General features: G+C 45.3%; 1 protein-coding gene across 1 annotated transcript in view; it reads right to left on the bottom strand.

Moving 5' to 3' along the window:
* The window catches only part of MAP2K1 (mitogen-activated protein kinase kinase 1), a 71,817-nt gene that overhangs the window by 30,365 nt on the left and 21,269 nt on the right, over window positions 1-20,183 (bottom strand). The window contains exons 2-3 of the mRNA XM_081049336.1: window positions 6,599-6,809; window positions 5,231-5,377 (exon numbers count right to left, since the gene is read on the bottom strand). Of these exons, the coding sequence (XP_080905462.1) occupies window positions 5,231-5,377; window positions 6,599-6,809 (358 nt within the window). The remainder of the gene's footprint in view (window positions 1-5,230; window positions 5,378-6,598; window positions 6,810-20,183) is intronic.

Genomic DNA, 20,183 nt, shown 5'->3' with positions numbered 1-20,183 from the left:
AACGAAGTCAGCCAGCTCCTTGAAATCCCTAGCACCTCTCAATTCCCTTTACTGATGGAAAGAGGAACTCCAGTGCAGAAAGTTGCAGGGCCATTTCTATTTTGCTTCGAATTGAATGTGGCTTCAGATCCTTGTTTGAACAGCTTTGCCTTTCTTAGGGAGGACTTCAATCACGGTGACAAAACGATTGTGTCAAAATCTGATTCAAATGAAGTAGAAATGCTAACCTTGTGGTTCTCAGGTTCCATAGTCGAGGAGAGAGGGCAGCTCAGCTAACTGTCTTGGTTTACACTTCCCCTGGGAGCTGTGCTGTTTCTTCTTTTGTTAAAAAAGAAGAAACCTTTAACCTCCTTCTGTGCTATAAGCAGTTACACTGTGAACAATGGAATTAGCAAGATTTCAGAAGCATGAACCACAGTTAGAATTACCTAGAGTTGCCTGCAACTCACCTCACAACCTTTTAATTTTACTTCACTGTTGCCAAGGACCTGCCTTCACTGACTAAAGCTGCTGAAATTGTGCTTATTTTTAGAAGCTGATTATTAACTAAGTCAATGGTGCTTTTGTGAAGGTTTTCTATAGGAGAGACAAATGCTTTATGGGGGGGGGAAGCTCAAAAGCTTTTATTTCTTCATGAGAACCATCAACCCTGCGTCCCCAGTCCCCTTGCTGCCCAGCGACCACCAGAGCACGAATCTACTTTCCCAAAGACAAGAGCCTTCCTGTTCTGATCAGGGAGCACTCATTTACCCCTGGAGTCTCAAAATGCAGCCTGGGCAGTGCACACACAGCTTGATTCTAGGAAAGTCAGCCCCTGGCCAGTGCTATAGAAGATGGGACTCAATGAATGCTGATGACACAAATTTACTTCAAAATGCATCCAAAAAATGATTTAAACAATGGATAGATGGACAATATGTGGTAAAACAAATATGGCAAAATGTTAACTAAAGAATCTAGGTGACAGGTTTACAGTGCACATTATGTAATTCCTTCAACTTTCCGTATGTTTCAAATTTTCATAATAAAACGTTGGGGTAAAATGTTAATGACAAAGAATATCACGCAAAGACTGTGACACAGAAAGGAGCACAGCACCTCAGAAGCTGGGATGTGGTTAATGAACAGAGCTCTGCATGTCAACACCTCTGAAATGTGGCAGCTGAGGCAAAGCAGAAATCCCGAAGGAGAAGTAGCAGCCAGCAATCAAGTCAACCCCCCGTCGGGGCAGCGGATGCAGCTCTCCAGCAGGAGGGCCTGCTCAGGGAGAGTGTCCAGAAAGCCACTCTGGTCCTCAAGGCTGCTTGGACTTCAGGCCACCAGTGCTTCCCTAAGGGTCCCGTGTCTGGCAGCTCTGAGCCCTTCCGGTAGTCGTACACATGATTCCCGCTGCAGTTGGAGACTATACACCCAGGCATGGACTGCCCTATGGCCGACTCCAGTGACTCTCCCCCGGAGCGCAGGCCCAACTAGGCCTCCCCATCCTCGCTTCCCTCCTTGTCATTCATCACCTATCAGACTCTGTGCTTGGCCCTCAAAAGAGTTTGGCCCTCCCAGCCTCTGACAGCCAGTTTTCCAGGCTCAGGCTCCCCAAGGTAATTCCAGAGATATCTTCTGCTTCAGGAACTTGTGTGGGAGGACCTCACTATTCCCACAGAGCCAAATCCATTGAGGGGGAAAGGGAGACTGACCTGCAGATACTGGAAATGGGCCAAGAGAATGGGAAACCAGCCCTGGTCATGTCCTGTCATCTTCTCCTCCTGGAGGGGAAGGCTGGAAGGATGGGGGTGGGACAGGGCAAGGGGCACAAAGGTCAGGATCAAATCTATGAACCCCGAGTGAACAAAGGAGGATTCCAGAATGACAAAGCCTTAAAACAGACCAATTTAAGATAAAAAAAACTGTCCCCCTCATGGCAAGAGGCCACGTAAAGCTAATAAAAAAGATTCCAGGAAGGTCTGAATAAATGAATAGGCTATTGCCTATCAACATTTGGGGCCTAATCATAACCTCTGAAGCTAGCACCCTGGAGTTCAACCACATTTGCCCCATAAATAGCCTCCTGGTTCCACCATTAAATGGAGAATTCTGGGTGGCATAGACTTGGAGGAAAAATTTTCAGATCGTTCAGAAGACAGCAAGTATGAAATGACACATACCTGGTGCTCAGAAGCCCGTACGTCCACAATGGCACCCCTCACTCGAGAGAGCCCAAGAACACAGCCATCCAACTCTAGTGGGGCAGAGATACTGTTCTCAATGTTTCTATCCCCTCAGCAGTTCACATGGCACCTTGACCTTGTACATAACAGACACTGAAAATAAGTGTTTATGAAGCCGAACCCATGTTGATTAACTAAGGTAAATCCTGACAAGCTACACGTGCCAAAAACCATAGAAACACAAGATGCTAACATGGAGAGGATTCCCTACAGAAGACCTGGCCCAAATACTTCTATGCAGAAATGAGAAAATCCTGAGTATATGACTTGCAAAAGGTAACGGAGAGAGTATGAAACTGAAAAACAGCAAAAGAATTAGAGACACTGGTTGGAGTTCAGCAAAGAGACTTACTGGTTATGTTACTTAGGCTAATTGCTAAACCTGTCAAGCCCTTACTCTCTCCATCTACCATATGGGATGGAGGATGGAGAGTGGGGTCAACAATCCATCTCACATGACAAGGCTGATGTGATTAATAACTTACATAATGTGAAAAGGACTCAGCAAGTGGTGGAAGATGCAAAAGCCAGTTGCTGTTATGTCTAGTCATGTCACCACCCACCTTCCATTATTTTGGTGCGACCTAAGAGGAAAGAAGGCTACTCTCGTCTTTCCTGTCATTGGCTTCTCACCATCACTTCCACCTTCTTCTCCTAGTTTCCCTGGCCCTCCATTGCCATATGCACATAATCACCCAAAACTCTTGGCCTAGAGCTGGAAAACCAACCATCATGAGAACACAGGACACAAACCCAAAGGACAAATGAAAACAAACCCAAAGGATAAGGAAAAGCCTCCTCCCCCAGCCTCACCCCACCAACAGGAAGCCAAGACCCAAGTGAAAAATAATCAGCACCGCAGACCCGGGCTAGGAGCAAGCCAGAATGTTCACGTGCTTCCCACAGACACTGTTCTGCTCTCATTGAAGCAAGAGGGAATAAACACTTTCTCAGTAACCTGGAGACACACAGATGTTTTCAGGATCCATGTTCCACGTAGAACCTGCCAAGTCGGCAGATACCTGCAAGAGTGTGCATGGCACTTCTTGGTCATTAAAATAGACATTTAAAATAATGGAGACCAGCAAGGGACAAACCTCCAAGGGAGGGTTCTCCTGGAGTTTATTCCGATCAGGCACGGCGGCTCTCATTCCAGAGGCCAGGGCAGGTCTAGAGAGTCCGGAAGGAAATGGAGAAGTTGCTGAGGGACACTATGCTGGACTGAAAGCACAGTGGTCCCTACGCAGGAGACTCAGTCACGTCAGCCTTTTATCTCTGAACGGTCCACCCCAGTGAGAATAAAGCAAAAGCTAATGATTGCAGAAGACGTGCTATGAACCAGACCATGCTAGAAGACTTACACCTATTATTTTAATTAAGCCTCACCACAAAGAGACAGGTATAACAATGGCCATTGTACAGATGAGGAAACGAAGAATCAGAAAGAAACTTGCCCAAGGTCATGATGAGATGCTGACAAGCAGTAAAAAAAAAATAATAATTATTAGCACCTGCTGTGTGCCAAGACTATTCTGGGCTTTGGAGGCTCAGTGGCAAACAAGATTTTTGTGGAGAAGAGAGATACGAATAAACATCTGATTCCAAAATCCCCTGTGCCATGCTACCTAATAGGAACAGAAACAAATAGCAGCCATGAAGCCAAACTCTCTCTTTGAAGTTCTAGGCATCAAGGAGGAAACAGAGCCCCAATCACTATCCAGGGGATTAATCAAAATACAGGCACTGGGGTCAGACGGCATCAGTGTAAGTTCTACCAATGCCACTTAATATGGCCGTGGGTAAGTGATTCCATTTCTCTGAGCCTATTTCCTCATTTGTAAAACCAGGGTGATATATCCACCCATGAAGATTGTTGTGAAAATGCAATAAAATATTAATTTGCTTAGGATGTGTTTGATATAACATAGACCCAATACATATCAGTTTATCGTTATTAGTATCGCTAACTGTGTCGTTGTTATTATTACTGTTAGACACTGGGAAGAGAAAAAAGGTTCTCCACGCAGTTAATGGTAAGAAGACTGGCAGCTCACATATATGTGATTAGCTCACAACTGCCCTCTCACGTGCCCTCTCTGTTGTGTGTCAAATGGGATTACTTCTCTACATGCCCAAAGAAACCCTTCAGGCCGCCCGTGAATCAGATTATAAACTCTCTGAGGGCAGGGACTGTCTCACTCATCTACATAACCCTGGAACCGTGTGCCTAGCTCACAGCATGCATATTATAAATGGATTAACCAGATTTTACCTATAGCAAAATCTTGGGGTCAAGAAAACTGGGAAATGTGTTCCAGGCACATCTACTAGGGGAAACTGGTTGCCGTCACCTCTCTTTGAAGAGAGCCAGGGACCTAGGCAGAAGGCCTTTCATCGTTTGGCTCGTCCAGTTTCTACAGTCAGATTTCCCAGATGAGCAAGACAGTATGGGGACCCAAGGGAACTAGCTGTGCAGGTCACCTCTCAGAGCGAAGATTAGACGAGAACCACTGTCATGCAGGGAGTCACGTGGGGTCTCTGTCCCACTCCCCACATAAGAACTCAGGACATGGTGAGGCCAAAAAGGAACACCCACGGAGCCATAGATGGGGGAGTCATACCACTATATTCTCGCTGGCGGCTGGGTGGGAGACACAGGAAGCAGCAGCCACACTATCTGCAACCAGCCGTCCACTTCTCTGCAATCTGTAACCCGCACTCCGCTGTGCTAACTGCAATCCACGCTTGCTAGCTCAGCCACCATCTTCTTCTAGCCCCCATTTTCTGCTAGCATAGCCACGGCAGTTATATTAGTGGCCAATGGCTCACTGGTGACAGCTGACGGCCAACTAGCCACAGCTGATGGCCATCCAATCACAGTTAATGGCCGTTTACTACCTGAGCCAGCACCTTTCCATGTGAGGCCGAGAGCCTGGAAACTGCACTCCCGGCTCTGTCCCCACAGCCATCCAAGCCCAGGCTCCAGAGGCCAACAGGCTGCCACATACCATATGTTCCATGCAGATGCTGATCTCGCCATCGCTGTAGAAGGCACCGTAGAAGCCCACGATGTACGGGGAGTTACACTCGTGGAGAACTTGCAGCTCCCTTATGATCTGGTTCCGGATGGCAGGTTTTATCTCCAGGTGGATTAGCTGAGGAAAAAAGGTGGGAGGAAGAGAGGCTTTAAAAATATATGGATGTATGGATGGATGGCTGGATGGATGGATGGATGGGAGCTTTCTTAAAAGCTTAAGCTCTTAAAAGTAGGATGAGTGGAAACAGGCAAGTTTTAACAAAAAGTTTCTGCCAAAAAGTTACTGAGTACCAACATACCAAGGCAGGTGTTGGCATTTGAGGAACTGTAACCAGAGGAGGGCCAGCTGCGCCTCTGCTCCTGGGAGCCAAGACTGAGGAAGGGCTCACCCCTCCCAGAACAAGGCTGAATGGCGTGCTTCCTCCAAAAGGACCCATGAAGCAGAGAGATGAAGGGAAAGTGGCCTTGAGGACTTGGCTACTAGTCAAGGGCTGTAGGAGTAGAAGGAAACGAGGAAAAGGCTATGCTGACCCGAGCTGCCCAGGTGATTTCTCTTTGACCTCAGGGGCCCAATGTGGTTGAGATATCAGATGCCACCTGATATCCCCCTAATTTGTCCCTTATTTCAGCCGGGGAGACAGGTGACAGACACAGGAAATGGTTCCCAAATGAGTGCCAGAGGGGTATGGAAGCAGTGGTCCTCAGTGCAGGCTGGAGCAGCTGGAGAAAACTAAACAAGAGTGAGCCCCGAAGATACACACTGTTAGAAATGATGGAAGGAACAGCACAAGCAAAAATATGTGGACAGGAATAAACATGGTGTGCTGAAAACATGGAAGGGTCCCACTTCGCTGTATTCAGAAAGAGGAAAACCCAGAGTAGATGGGAAGGGAAATCCAGCTGAAAGAGCGCATGGCATGGTGGGGATCTAAGATGTTACACTGCAGGGAAACGAGGGGGACCACTGGCAGGCTGGAGCATGGGGCAACAACTTGAAATGAGGGTTTTGTGCATCCCTGGGGATGGGTAAATGCAACAGCTTCTCCTGCACTTGATAAATGACAAGTATGCACTCTAGCATTTTTTCCAGAGCACACAGCAAGCTAACGAAGGGTCACTTGCTGTTATTTTCCAGTCTCAGGACGGCATAAATACTCTAACACATCATTAGTGTGTTTACCTACCATCTGATAGATAACGTGAGTTCGAAATTCAAACAGCACAAAAGGTACTGAGGGAAAAGTCAGTCTTCCTTCCACCCTTGTCCCCAGGCCCCCACGTCTTCCAAGAGATAACCCAATTACCCGCTTACCAAGCAAGCTTAATTCAGTGGCCTCACCTTTCGGGCCATAACCAGGCCGGATGGCTTGTGGGAGACCTTGAACACAACACCACCATTGCCAGCACCCAGCTCACTGATCTTCTCAAAGTCATCATCCTTCAGTTCCCCCACCTTCTGCTTCTGGGTAAGAAAGGTCTCCAGGCGCTTCCGCTGCTGTTCATCAAGCTCCAGCTCCTCCAGCTTCTTCTGCAAAGCCTCCAGGTTGGTCCTGTCCCAAAGCGGGGAGCACAGGTCACTACTGTCACCAGAGAAGTCCACTCAGAGAAAGAGGCTGGGAGGGAGGGTTCCATCTGCTACCACTCTGCCCCCTTCATTCCGCCATCCCACACAATTCAACAACGACAAGGCCTTGGTTTCCTCACTTGCAAAATAACACGCTACGAGTCTATGCTACAAGAGGAACCAAAGAATTCACTATAATCCAAAATGAGCCATTTTAATTTGCTTTAAATCCCCAGCTTCAAAAGCCCCACTAGTGCTGTTAGTTGTACTGAAACCATATACAAAATAAAATCTGTTTACTAAAACCACTAAACTAAAACTAAACCAAGTCATCAAAACAGGTTCTAAAGTGAATCACCACAGTAGAAACCCTTCTTTCCAATGTGATCGGGTCGGGAATCAGGTTAATCAAAATAAAGCACGAATCGGGGTGGCCAGGTGGCTCAGTTGGTTAGAGCGCGAGCTCTCAACAAGGTTGCCGGTTCAATTCCCGCATGGGATGGTGGGCTGCGCCCCCTGCAACTAAAGATTGAAAACAGCGACTGGACTTGGAGCTGAGCTGCGCCCTCCACAGTTAGACTGAAGGACAACGACTTGGAGCTGATGGGCCCTGGAGAAACACTGTTCCTCAATAGTCCCCAACAAAAAAATTAAAAACAAAATAAAGCACGAATCATAAAAAAAAATACCTAAAATTTTTATTTTTGAGTAATACATATAAATGTGCACTCATTCACCCACCTTCTAACTGTAGGGCAAGGCCCTCTCTTTGAGTAAGGGTCCACTGGTAAGAGCCTCATATTATCTTTCTTATATGAACCAGAACATAATCATTGTCTATCATTTCCAATTCCTGATTCTTTAAAGTGGAGTACAAATGTAGACACTTACAGAATAATATCAGAATAAAAGTCTAAGAGTTTTATGATTTCCCGAATCTTCATGCTCATCTAATTGAACAATAATGTTTTTCAGTGACTTGGAATTATTGTGTCTTTCCACAGCTCGGTTCATAGTGGGGGAAAGAAAGCAAACCACTTCATTTGCAGCCATACTTCACCAGTCCATCTGATATTAAAATACATTACTTAACTCTAACACCAGCTATAACTGTACAAATGGCTTTGGGAACAAACTGGCTCTTGGTAAGCACATAATTCAACCAGTGGGTGCTGACGGAGTGGGCAAAGCCGCGAGCAGCCTGCTAGCTGGGCATTCCGCCTGCTGCGGGCCTCACTCGGTGTGTCTTACAGGAGAGAACCGAAAAGAGTTCATTACTCCTGGGAGTTCATTACGAAGAGGGTGGTAAAGAGCGCTGCCACTATGTTTCATCTGATTTCAGTTCCCAGTCTAAGCAAACAACACAGGTGACAAGACAGGCCGCCATCACTTATCAGAATATGGGTGCCCCGTCCCCACACACATACACACCATTTCTGAGCTTGAATTCACACTCTTCATTCACACTCTCTTCCAATCTCAAGAAGGCAGCAAGATGGAGACCTAATGCCTCCCCAGTGTACGGAAGCTCCAACACTGCCTGACAAATAACACAGGACATGGGGCCAAAGAGGACACAAGGCTGATTTTACTTATTTTTCTCACTGGGTAACTTGGGGGGGAGGAAAGACGATGCTATGGACTGAACTGTATCCCCCCAAATTCATATGTTGAAGCCCTAAGCCCCAAATGTAACTATGCTTCAAGATAGGACTTTTAGGAGGTAATTAAGGTTAAATAAGGTCATATAAGTGGAGTCCTAATCAGACAGGATTGCTGACCTTATAAGAGACGTGACCTCCTCCCCCACACCCTCACATACACTGGCACCCTTCTTGGACGTCAAGCCTCCAGAACTGGGAGAAAACAAATTTTTGTTGTTTAAGCCACCAGTCTATGGTATTTTATTATGCAGCCTGAGCAGGCTAAAACAGCTGGTCAATACCTGTTTCTCCGAAAACAAGACCTAGCCAGACCATCTGCTCTAATGCGTCTTTCAGAGCAAAAATTAATATAAGACCCAGTCTTATTTTACTGTAAGACCAGGTATAATATAATACAAAATATAATATAATACCGGGTCATATATTAATTTTTGCTCCAAAAGACGCATTAGAGCTGATGGTCCGGCTAGGTCTTATTTTCGGGGAAACACGGTATTCTCATCCTACAAAAGAGCTCAACTAAGTCTCACAGCTGCCCCCAGACCCTCAGGTGTGGGGACCTGGAACAGTGTGGTTGGAGTGCATAGTACACACCCTCTGGTTTCCTTTCTCTCAGGTCTCTCCACAAAGGAGCCCATTGCTAACATTTAAACACACGTCAAAGCAGACACACCCCACAGCTAAGCTTGGTTGAGGTTACAGTTGCCTAGAAGGCTTATCAGGCCAGCTGGAAATGCAGACTCTAAAAGGTACTATCAAAAAGCCACAAACACACACACACACACACACACACACACACACACACACACGGTATGAGGCAAGGAGGAAAGGAGGGCTGGGTGGAAGGAAAAGTCACTCTCCTCACAAGACTGTGTATTATGCTAAGTGTTTTCTGTTTATGAATGCATTGAATCCACGATGCTACAATGACAACAGGTAATAAACTCAAGCATATGCAAGTGAAGTAACTTGTCCAAGGTTACACAGCAAGTCAGCGGCAGAGCCAAGATTCAAACCTGGGCAGAGAGAATCTCTAACCTTCACCACGATACCATGCTGCTGCATTACCTCTCCAAAAAGTTCCAGACTTCAAGGGAGTCCACCAGCAAACATGGCATGATGTCAGTGTGGGGCACTGAATGCACCAGGCTCAGTCAGACGTAAAGACGGTGTGCCTACACGAAGAGCCCTTTGCCCCTCAGGCAATCCTGCTTCCCTTGCACATCAAGCTGAACACTGCCTTGCAATAACACTGGCCACAAGAAACCCCACCTATGTGGCCAATAAAAGAAAAGAAAAGAAAAGGAACGCTGATTCTGTTTCTTTTCCTGAGTCTCTGTAGAAATACGTAATTCTCCCACCTTCAGGAAGAAAAAGTAAATCTGGGCCTTGTACCACCGCCCTCCCTCCTCCACCACCTACCCAGCTGCCCCACCAATAAGGAACTGGCTCCTGCTTGGTGCTTGCAGAAGGTGGAACCGGGAGAGACTACACAGGGCAAAGACTATAAACTGTTGCAGCAAGACTAATGACAGGCAGGGGAACAGTGTCACCAAAATAACAAATCGTTAGTAATCTGGAATCCTGGATTCTCATCCCAAGTTAGTCATCAACTAGCTGTGTGACCATTTTGATCTTGACACAAGTCAGTTTTCTGTTCTGTAAAATGGAGTAACAACTCCATACTTACTTCACTGTAAGAGTAGGTTAGCATAAGAAAGAAAAGCATTTTCTGGATGACCTTAACAGGGTGTGGACCAGATGTCCTGTTTGAAAAGAGCTTATCTTGTTAACTACCGACTGGGTGGGGTACAAGCCAGCTTATCTTGTCAAATCCCCAGAATGTGGAACAAGCCCATGATATGTATACTCTTTGAAGCTATGGAAAATTACTGGATGCTTTAAAGATGCTATATAAACCCTTGGCTTTGAGTGCTCGGGGTCCTTGTTGAAACCCGCTGCGACGGGCAGATACTCGGACCCCAGCTAGCTGGAAATAAACCTCGCTGTGTGACTTGCATTATCGCGTGTGTCCTCTGTCCAATTGAGGGGTGGTCGATTCTAGACCTTAACATCACCAGGGGAGGAAAAAAAAAAAAACCAATGAAAAGAAACACTGGAATGTCGACACATTCCTACACTCATCTTAGGATAGGTGGGGGAAGGCTGGAAGAAAAGGAGCCAAGGCAGCAACAGCAAGATCCAGAAATACTACCTTTCCTTTAATTTAATAATTCATAAAACCCTCTAGAAGTTTTTTAAAACTGTTTCAGAGAATGAAAGACAAAAGATTTTTCTGAAAGTGAAAGGAAAATTCTGGCATCAAAATGACTTTCAAGACTCATTAAAAAGATATCCCCCCAACAGTATTCAGTATTGCTTCCTCTCGCACAGGGTTCCATGATGTTCAACAAGCCTCACTTCTGCCCTTCCAGGGGAAATGCTTCAAGCGAAGGAAATAGGAGCCTCACCCCTCACCCACCTCCAAAACTCAAGACGGTAAGAACCTGCCTCCTACCTAATCTTTGGTTTTCAATGAAAAACAACAAAATCAGAAGTAGGGATTGAGAAAAGACATTGAAGCCCAGCACAATAATCTCTGACACCCATATACAGCCCTCTCCAGGGACCAGCTGTGATGGGCTCTGACCCCCATCCAGTTCACTACAGCAGAGAGAAAACCACACTCTGGAATGTGAATTCTGCACCACCGCAAACACAAGGTCGTTGAGATACAAGATTACAGGTTTGAAATGGGAAGGCAGAGAAAGGCAAAGAATGCTGAGAAAAACAAGGGCTGTCAGTTGTGTTCTGCAAACACCCAGGAGGCACAATGAAGTGGGTGGGGACAGAACGCTCCTCCAGGCGAGAACATGTCCTTCCCTCTCCTCTCACCAATCTGCTCAGCCTAATTACGGGACCACCACTGGAATCTTCCAAGTGTGGCTCGGGGTTTAGATCCAGAAGCAGTGTAACATGTAGCCCAGGGAGGGATCTTACAGACCACCCGATCCAACCTGCTTTACAGGTCAGGAAACGGAGACTCAGAGGACCAGGTCACAGCTTACTGGTTGCGGGTCTCCCAGCTCCTAGAACAGAGCTGCTTTCAAGGCCCCACATTCCCACCTCCAACCCTCATGGCCACTGAAATAGGAAGCTGACCTAAAGGAACGACTGAAGTGGGAGGCAGACGAGGGCCAAAGGAATAGGGTCTTCAAACAGCCACACACTGAACAGAAATGGGCCACAACTGCACGACGAACACCATCCAGCCGCCTGTCCGCAGCCTGAGCCTGGCTCTAGCCTGGCAGAGCAAGGCTCCTCTGCCAGGAGGGAGCCCAGAGGGAAGAGCAGAGGATGGCAACCAATCCCTGTGCTAGGAGGAGAATGTTCCAGTGCAGGAAGCTGCCCTCACTGGAGACAGCCCAAGGAGTTGTGAAGTTCTCACTCCCCTGTGGCATTTGGCAAATAGGAACGCTACTGGGGCAGGGAAGAGGGAAGCAAAGGCATGAAGACCCAAGCCAAGTGGGAACAGCACCCAGAGACTGCGGCTGCAACCCCTTGATTCATACCCTACACCACTCCCCATCTGCGAGACCTGGGGCAACTTACCTCCCTTTCTGGTCCTCAGTTTCCACACCCATAAAAAAAAAAAATATATATATATATATATATGGGGGGGGGGAGGAGTGAGGGGAGAGTTGTCTAGACGTCTCTGAGGTCCAAGCCTCTCGAAGTGACACCAGCTGAGGAGGTACAGAATGAGGCTGAGGGGTGTCCAGGCTGAGGGGCTGCCCCAGGCAGTGGGGGAAATGTGAGGAAAGAGAAGAACTGGCTTCAGGGTTCTCTGCAAAGTCAATCCATGGACAGCAGGGGCTGTGGGGTGTGGGGGGTCGGGGGTCACAGAGTAGTAAGAGAGGAAAGGAGAACAGGCCTGAAGAAGGCAGAGGGCCAAAGGCGCAACTTACCAACTTCCAGACTCTACCCTCGCTAGCCCTTCTGTGTTAGAGAATGCTGATGTGCCAGCTAGCACCAGCCCCAGACAAGCTGGTAAAGAAGGGCCTCCATCTATACCCCCCACACCCCCACCCCACAGGCCACTCTAGGAAGGCTGGTCAACTACCTAGGAAGTACAATTCTAGGATTATGTATTCAGCCTCTGTGAAAGAAGCCAGATGCAAAAGAATACATACTATGTCATTCCATCTGTATACATTTTTTTTTAAAAAGGCAAAACTAATCTATGTAATTATAAAGTAGGAAAGAAATCACCCTTTGTGGGGGAGGGTAGTAACCAGAAGGGGGCATATGATGGTTAACTTTACATGTCCATTTGTCTGGGCCACAGTGCCAAGGTATTTAGTGAAACATTATTCTGGATGTTCCTATGAAAGTATGCTTTTTGAGGGGTGGGGTGGGGTAGTGAGATTAACATTCAAATTGGTCGACTGAGTAAAGCACCAGATTACAGTCTCTAATGTGAGTGGGCCTCATCCAATCAGTTAAAGGTCTTAATAAAACAAAGGCTGACCTCCCTGAAGAAAGAACTCTGCCAGCAGACTGCCTTTGGACTCAAATTGCAACTCTTTCATGGGTCTCCAGCCTAACAGACTACCCTGGAGATTTTGGATTTACCTAGGCTTCCACAATTACATAAGCCACTTCTTTTAAAAGTCCCAGTCTATCTGTCTCCTCTGTCTCTCAATCTCAATTTCTCTCTTTAGATAGGAAGGAAGGAAGGAAAGAAGGAAGGAAGGAAGGAAGGAAGGAAGGAAGGAAGGAAGGAAGGAAGGAAGGAAGGAAGGAAGGAAGGAAGGGGAAAGGAAATGAAAGAAGAGGAGAGGAGAGAGGAGAGGAGAGAAAAAGAAATGTTAGGTGCTGTGTTCTGATTTATTTTAATTCTTTTTTTTCCTCTTTTTGTTTCAGTTTGGATAATTTCTACTGACCTATCTTCAGGGTCCCTGATTCTTTCCTTAGTTCTGTCCAGTCTGCTGATGAGCCTGTTAACCTTTGACGTCAACTTTCTTTTTTTAATTTCTAGCATTTCCACTTAAATCTATTTTTAGCTTGCATCTCTTCTGAAATTCCTTGTTTGTTCATACAAGCTGTTGTCCACCTGTAACATTAATCATGGTCATTGTACAGCCCGTCTGACACTTCCAACTTCTGAGTCATCCCTGAGTCTGGTTCTGTGGATTGCCTTATCTCTTGATAATATAACCAGTTGGTTTTTTCTCTCACTTGATTTTGGTGCCCTGTAATTTTTGACTGAAAGCTGGACATTATTACAGAAGAACAGAGACTGAGGGAAATCGTCTTCATGCTTGACAATGGGCATGCTCTCCTGTCATGCTGTCGGTGTGTGTTAGTCAGGCTATTAGTCAGAAGTTGAGCTGGGCTGAGGTTTTCTTGTTAATGTTAACAACACAGGCTGCAAATTTCTCCAGTACTGAGTTTTATCTTGCGCTAAAAATGGAGTCTGATCAAAAATCTGTATGCACTCCTATGTTTATTGCAGCACTTTACACAATAGCCAAGATATGGAAACAACCGAAATGCCCATCGGTCGATGACTGGATTAAGAAGCTGTGGTACATTTATACAATGGAGTATTACGCAGCCATAAAGAAGAAAGAAATCTTATCATTTGCAGCAACATGGATGGATCTAGAGAACATTATGTTAAGTGAAATAAGTCAGAAAGAGAAAGACAAGTACCATATGATCTCACTTATATATGGAATCTAAAGAAAAGATTATGTGAATGAACTAATCAGAAACAGTTTTGGGGACACAAAGAAAAAACCGAGAGTTGTTAGATGGGTGTGTGGGGGGGGTTGGGGATAAGGGGAAAGGTGAAGGGATTAGGAAGCAGCTGGTAACCACAAGATGGCCTCAGGGTTTTTTTGAAAATTAATTTGGGGAAGGTATTCAATAATGTTGTAAAGATTTTGTTGGGTATCCGATGGACATGCGTCCTATTTGGGAGACCACCCCAGGGATACTGTGGATACCTGATCATGGCATTGTACACCAGAAGCTAAACATTAATGAATGCCAACTATAATTTTATATATATAATGTGATGGTTCAGTGTGAGGTCGGAGGGATAGTGGATGGGGGGAGGGGGGGTTCACAGTGTGAGGGATATAAATGATGAACGTCTAAGTATTACCTTGTCTTGTACACCTGAAACTAAAAAAAAAAAAAAAAAATGGAGTCTGAGCTGCAGTGGTGTTTTCCTCAGTGTTCCTACTCCTCCCTCAGATTTGAACTGTCCCTTCATGCCTGGCTACAGAGTGGGGTCTTTTTCCATGCTCTTGCCGCCCTCCAGGGTAAACTGAAATGACTGTGTTTGGTGCTGGGCTTGTGGGAGGGTAGTGGGTGGAGGGTGACAGGTCTCTTGTCCTGGCCCAGCCTCAGTCTTTAGCAGGCCTTGTGAGCATGGCTTCCCCTCCTCTCCAGGGCAGCCAAACTGTACCTTTTATTTGTGGCAATTCTTGGGCTGAAGTTTCCTATGCCTCCTCCAGCAATAGGAGACCTTTGTAGACCTCTGCTTGTTGGTATTAAGCCCAGCTTCGGGCTTAGACTCTTAATCATGGGAAGTCATGCTTCAGTGAAGCCATTCTCTTTCATGGTTCATAATGCACCTCACTGAATTTAGCAGAGGTATTTTTTTCCTTTTCCTTGACGCCGCTGCTCACATCTTGATCACCCACTCTTTTCTGCCTGCTCAGAGATGTGTAGGTGAGAAAAATCTCACAGCCATTGTCCTTGATGGCAGTCCCCAGGCCCACTTCCAGGGACAGAGATATATGCAGGAAATCAGCTGCTTCCAGGTCAGCACAGAACTGGTCTTTCACAACGGCACAGGAAAGTACTAGAAAGTAGAAAAACATGCATGTGGCTGCCAGATACTTTATCTCATCCTCATTGCATCTTCCTGTGAGACTAAACTGATTGTTTCATCTTCCCAGATCTTCCCTGAGAATAATCCATTCATTTCGACACTAGAAGGCCCTCAGTGAAATAGCGAAAGGAATACAGACAGCAAAGGACAGGTTAAGACAATGATGTGATGATAATAGAAGGTGGTTGTGGAGATTAGAGTGCAATGTCAAAAAAGTTAGAATCACCTAAAATGCTAAACAAATATTTAATATTGTTATTCTACTGTCAGCTAATTATTGGTTAATAAGAGTAACACTTGATTTGAGAGTACCTATAGATTTATTGCATACCTGCTATATGCCATGTATTCTGCTGTGGATAAACTCCTTTACTCTCCTAACACCATCATGCTGTCATTACCACTGCTAGTGGTGTTTCACCACTACTCCCCAAAAGACAATGGAACAAGGACTACTGCACAGTACCCCTAATTCTCACAAAGATCCTAGGACACAAATGGCTCTATAGTTCAGGATATGCTGGAGTAATCAGAGTAAGTTTGGTGGGGATATGAGACCTGAATTGGTCTAGAACAACACATAAAATTTAGACAGATGTTGAATTGTAATTTTATACAGCTAAAAATTGTTATTAATCAAAGTTACCCTGATAAATTTAAAAAGTTTTAATTTTCCATAGCAAAAACGGAGAAAGGGCCTTCTAGTAGGGTCCACTCTGTAGATAACAGTATAGAACTGAAATTTAAGAATATTACAAGCAAAGAGTTAAGTGTTAGGAGAATAAAATAAAGAGAATTAACATAGATGTTTATCTTTAATTTCACTTTAAATCAAGTAGCTTCCACGCCCATAAACAAATGTTTTTAAAAGTAAAAAAAAAAAAAAAAAATCCAATTTAATTAAAAAGAAACAAATAAGAATCATATTCCTACCCTTAAAAAAAAAATTCAACTTACCCCTTGGAATCAACAGGTTTCTGAAATTATATATAAATTACCCTCCCATAGCATGTTTCCATGACAGACTCACTGAAAAACACATGTGAAAAACACACGCATACACACACACACAGAGGAACCTCTGGAGTGACAATAACACTCACTCACATAGACTCTTAAATATTGAACATCCTGAATCAGAGAGTGGGTGTCACATTGTTTCTTGAAAAACTGACAGACTATGTAGGTTCCTTCTGCCCCAGTGGAAAAAATTTGTTTCATATTAGCTACACATAAATTAATTCCTAAAGGATCAGGCTTCCATAGAAGTACAAAAAGGAAAAGAAATGGAGTTTGGAGGGAAAGGGAAAAAAAAGACCAGGAGACAGAGGACAAAAACAAATACCACCTTTATTTGACAGGGGCAAGAGAAGGGCGTAACAGCCTAATACAGAATAAAATTTAGATGCAGTTAAGAGATGAGCTTCCTAAATGCTAGCTGTGGTACACCCATTAACTCATTTAATACTCACAACATTAAAAAATAGGGATGTTGTTCCCCTTTTATAGATATGGAAATGGAGACCAAGAGCAGTTAAGTAATTTACCCAAGGCAACGGCTGGAATTCCAAAGCTTCGTCTTTTCTCCACACTTTGCTGAAGAGCTCAAGTCCTTCAAACAAATCTCCCACCAGCTCACCCCTAACACTCAATATTTACCCGTTAGTGATTTATTCCTTTGAGGTAAAGAACTGTGTTCTGTTAAAAGGTCAAAGTTCCTGAAAGGACAACAAATACCCAAAGAGGAATGCCCTTCAGAGACCACTCAAGGCTGACACAAGATTGGGGTCAGAAGGGACCAGACAGGACACTGCCTAGGTGTCCTCCCCCACTGGGAGGAGCAGTAAGAAATCTGCCATCAGAAAAACAGAGGGAGCCCAGGGTCTGGTGGTAGCCACAGAATGGGCGTGGCTGGCTGTTCGGAAAGGACAACTGGTTGACTGTGGCCCTAGAAAGATGATATACTTGACCCCACCCTATTCCCCCGTTCTTGAGAACCTGACCTTTTAGAAACATCCTGTGTAATAATGGTCCATAAAGATGCAGGTTGCTCTTCAATGGGAGAGGAGGTAGAGGACCCAACGTGACCATAATCTAAACACCTCATAACCCAGAACCAAGAGGACGTTCCAGTCCCCAGGGCAGAAAGATCAACAGACAGTGAGTGCCCGGAAGCACAGCTAAGGGCAGGGAGATGTAGTCAGAGAATCACAGCACTCAAAACGTCTACCATTCTAGTCCTCCTTGAGGAATGTCAATTCCCCAGACCTGCTTCCTCCCTTCAATACACAAACAACATGTTTGACCTTTCTCCTTGCCCAAAGTATATAGGAAGGGTCAGCAAACCCCACCTGTGAGCACACATCACCTCTGAGGAAAATTCCACTCCCTAGATTGCTCTCTAGCAACACTCAGGGAATCCTGATCTCACGATCAGGCTGAAAAGCCATGCAAGTGCTCACTGAGGCACTCAACTTCTTAATCTAGGGCGTGGAAAACTCCTAGCCAGGTCCTCAAATTAATAGCAATTGGCCTGGTAGGGTCAAAATTTATCTGGTAGAATACCGTGAATGAGAGAAAATGAAATTTAATTAAACCAAAACTGACATGTTTGCTTCTGTCTTGTGAAAGAAGGTGGAGGGTGGAGAAATAAGCACGCTAACAAATCCCTCCTAGCAGAGGCTACCAGAAGGCCAGAAGGCTTGCCCACAGCTTAGAAGGCTCTGCTCCTAAGCCTGGGCATAGGCAGGAGCAGGCCTGAGCAGCACGTAAGGGTGGAGCTGGAGAGCTGAATTTTGTGGCAGAATAAAATGGGAGAGGCGTGTTTTAGGGGTGCCTGCGAAAATGCAAGGAAAGGAAAAGGATGTACCATGGCAGAGAGGCAAAGGTCATTTAAGACCGAAAATACCTAATGCTAGTCGGTTGTAAGTTCTTTATTGCTAAAATATAATTCTCCCCACGCCAGAACTTCAGTCCAATCTGCCATGCACACAAATAGCTCTGCGTGTATTTTGTTCTGACTGCTGTTTGGGGGAAACCAAGGAAAGAGGGCTAAATTCCAAGCTGGTTCAACACAGAGCGAAAAGAAAAGAAAAACCGCAGAAAGGGAGACATGAGTCCCACAGAAGGAGTGACCATGAGAATGTAAACCTCTAAAACTGCGCCAAAGCAGAGGAGGGCAAGGTATAGGAAACTTGAGCAGATGTCTGGCTTCCACCCATTTATACCTACAGCTGTGAAAATGCAATACAGATTTATTATGGAGCACCCACTGTGTGGCAGGCAGGCACTATACATGCTCTGCTAGAGGCTAAGAAGGTGCAGGTGAGGAAGGCAAGGTCCCTGCCCATACCAGGCAGAGTGTGTGTGAGTGTGTGTGTGTGTGTTGTGTGTGTGTGTGTAACAAGCATGGAGACAGGGATACAGAGATGAAAGAGAAACAGAGAGATATGACAGTGCAAGCCAAACACAGGGAAAAATACTAACAAGTACAGCAACAACTGAAGGGCACGGCAAATCCTAATACTGAAAGTGAGGTGGGCACAGGGGTTATGGGGACAGCAAAAAAGACCCCAATTCTATCTAAGATGAGGAAGGGAAAGTGCAAGTCAGAAAACGTAATGCTCAAGTTTAGCCCTGAAGAGTGTCCGTTTTTGCAGCAGAGGGAAAAGCACTCCAGGTTTGGGCATCAGTATGAACAAAAAGGTACGGCGAGTTACAAGCTGCTGCAAGTGGCCAGAGAGTAGATGCATCCAGAAGGAGCCCAGATGAGGCTGGAGGGTAAACTGGGGCTAGACCACGAAGGGCACAGCAGCCAAACTAAGGGATTAGGTTTGGGGAGGAGCTGGGGGAATGAGGGAGGTTAGTCAAAGGGTACAAACTTGCCGTTAGAAGATAGATACGTTCTGGAGATCTAATGCAGGGCATAATGATTAGAGTCAACAACACTGTAGGACATACTTCAAAGTTGCTAAGAAACTAGATCTTAAATGTTCTCATCAGAAAAAAGAAGTGATAATTATGCGACAGGATAGAGCTGTTAGCTAATGCTATAGGGGTAATCATATTGCAATACATAAATGTATCAAATCAACACACGGATACTCTTTAAACTTACACAATGTTAAGTTAAAAAAAAATCATTGAGGGAGCAGAGGGAGCAGCTGGATGGCTCAGTTGGTTAGAGCAAGAGCTCTGAACAAGCTGGTTCAATTCCCGCATGGGATGGTGGGCTGCACTCCCTGCAACTAAAGATTGAAAACGGCGACTGGACTTGGAGCTGAGCCGCGCCCTCCACAACTAGATTGTAGGACAGTGACTTGGAGCTGATGGGCCCTGGAGAAACACACGGTTCCCCAATATTCCCCAATAAAATTTATTTAAAAAACAAAAACAACAACAAGAACGACGGTCCTAGCACACCAGCCCAGATAGAATGCCTCTGGATGTTTAGGGTTCAGCAAAGACACCATAGCTTCTAAAAAAAGGCCTTAAGAATGCTTGTTTTAATATTTAAACATCTAAAATACATGCAAGATACCACAATTTGACCAGGATGCAATTTAAGTACGCAGTTTTGGGGTCAAATCACCATAACATGCTTGTGCAAAGCAGACATTTGAATAAGTGCAAAAATTCCATTTTGGAACCTTCATAGAAATGGAGTCAAGAGCTACACAACTCAGGAGATACTGGCTTCCTTGAGACAAAGAGCGTATAGAAATCTGAAGTCTAAAACCTGCTGAGCTCAGCCTTTCAGGTCCTTGGAAGCCCACTGGGGACTCCT

This window comes from Rhinolophus hipposideros (genome assembly GCF_964194185.1).
Source record: "Rhinolophus hipposideros genome assembly, chromosome: 5".
In the NCBI taxonomy this organism is placed as follows: domain Eukaryota; kingdom Metazoa; phylum Chordata; class Mammalia; order Chiroptera; family Rhinolophidae; genus Rhinolophus; species Rhinolophus hipposideros.
This window is presented reverse-complemented; position numbering and strand designations above follow the sequence as displayed.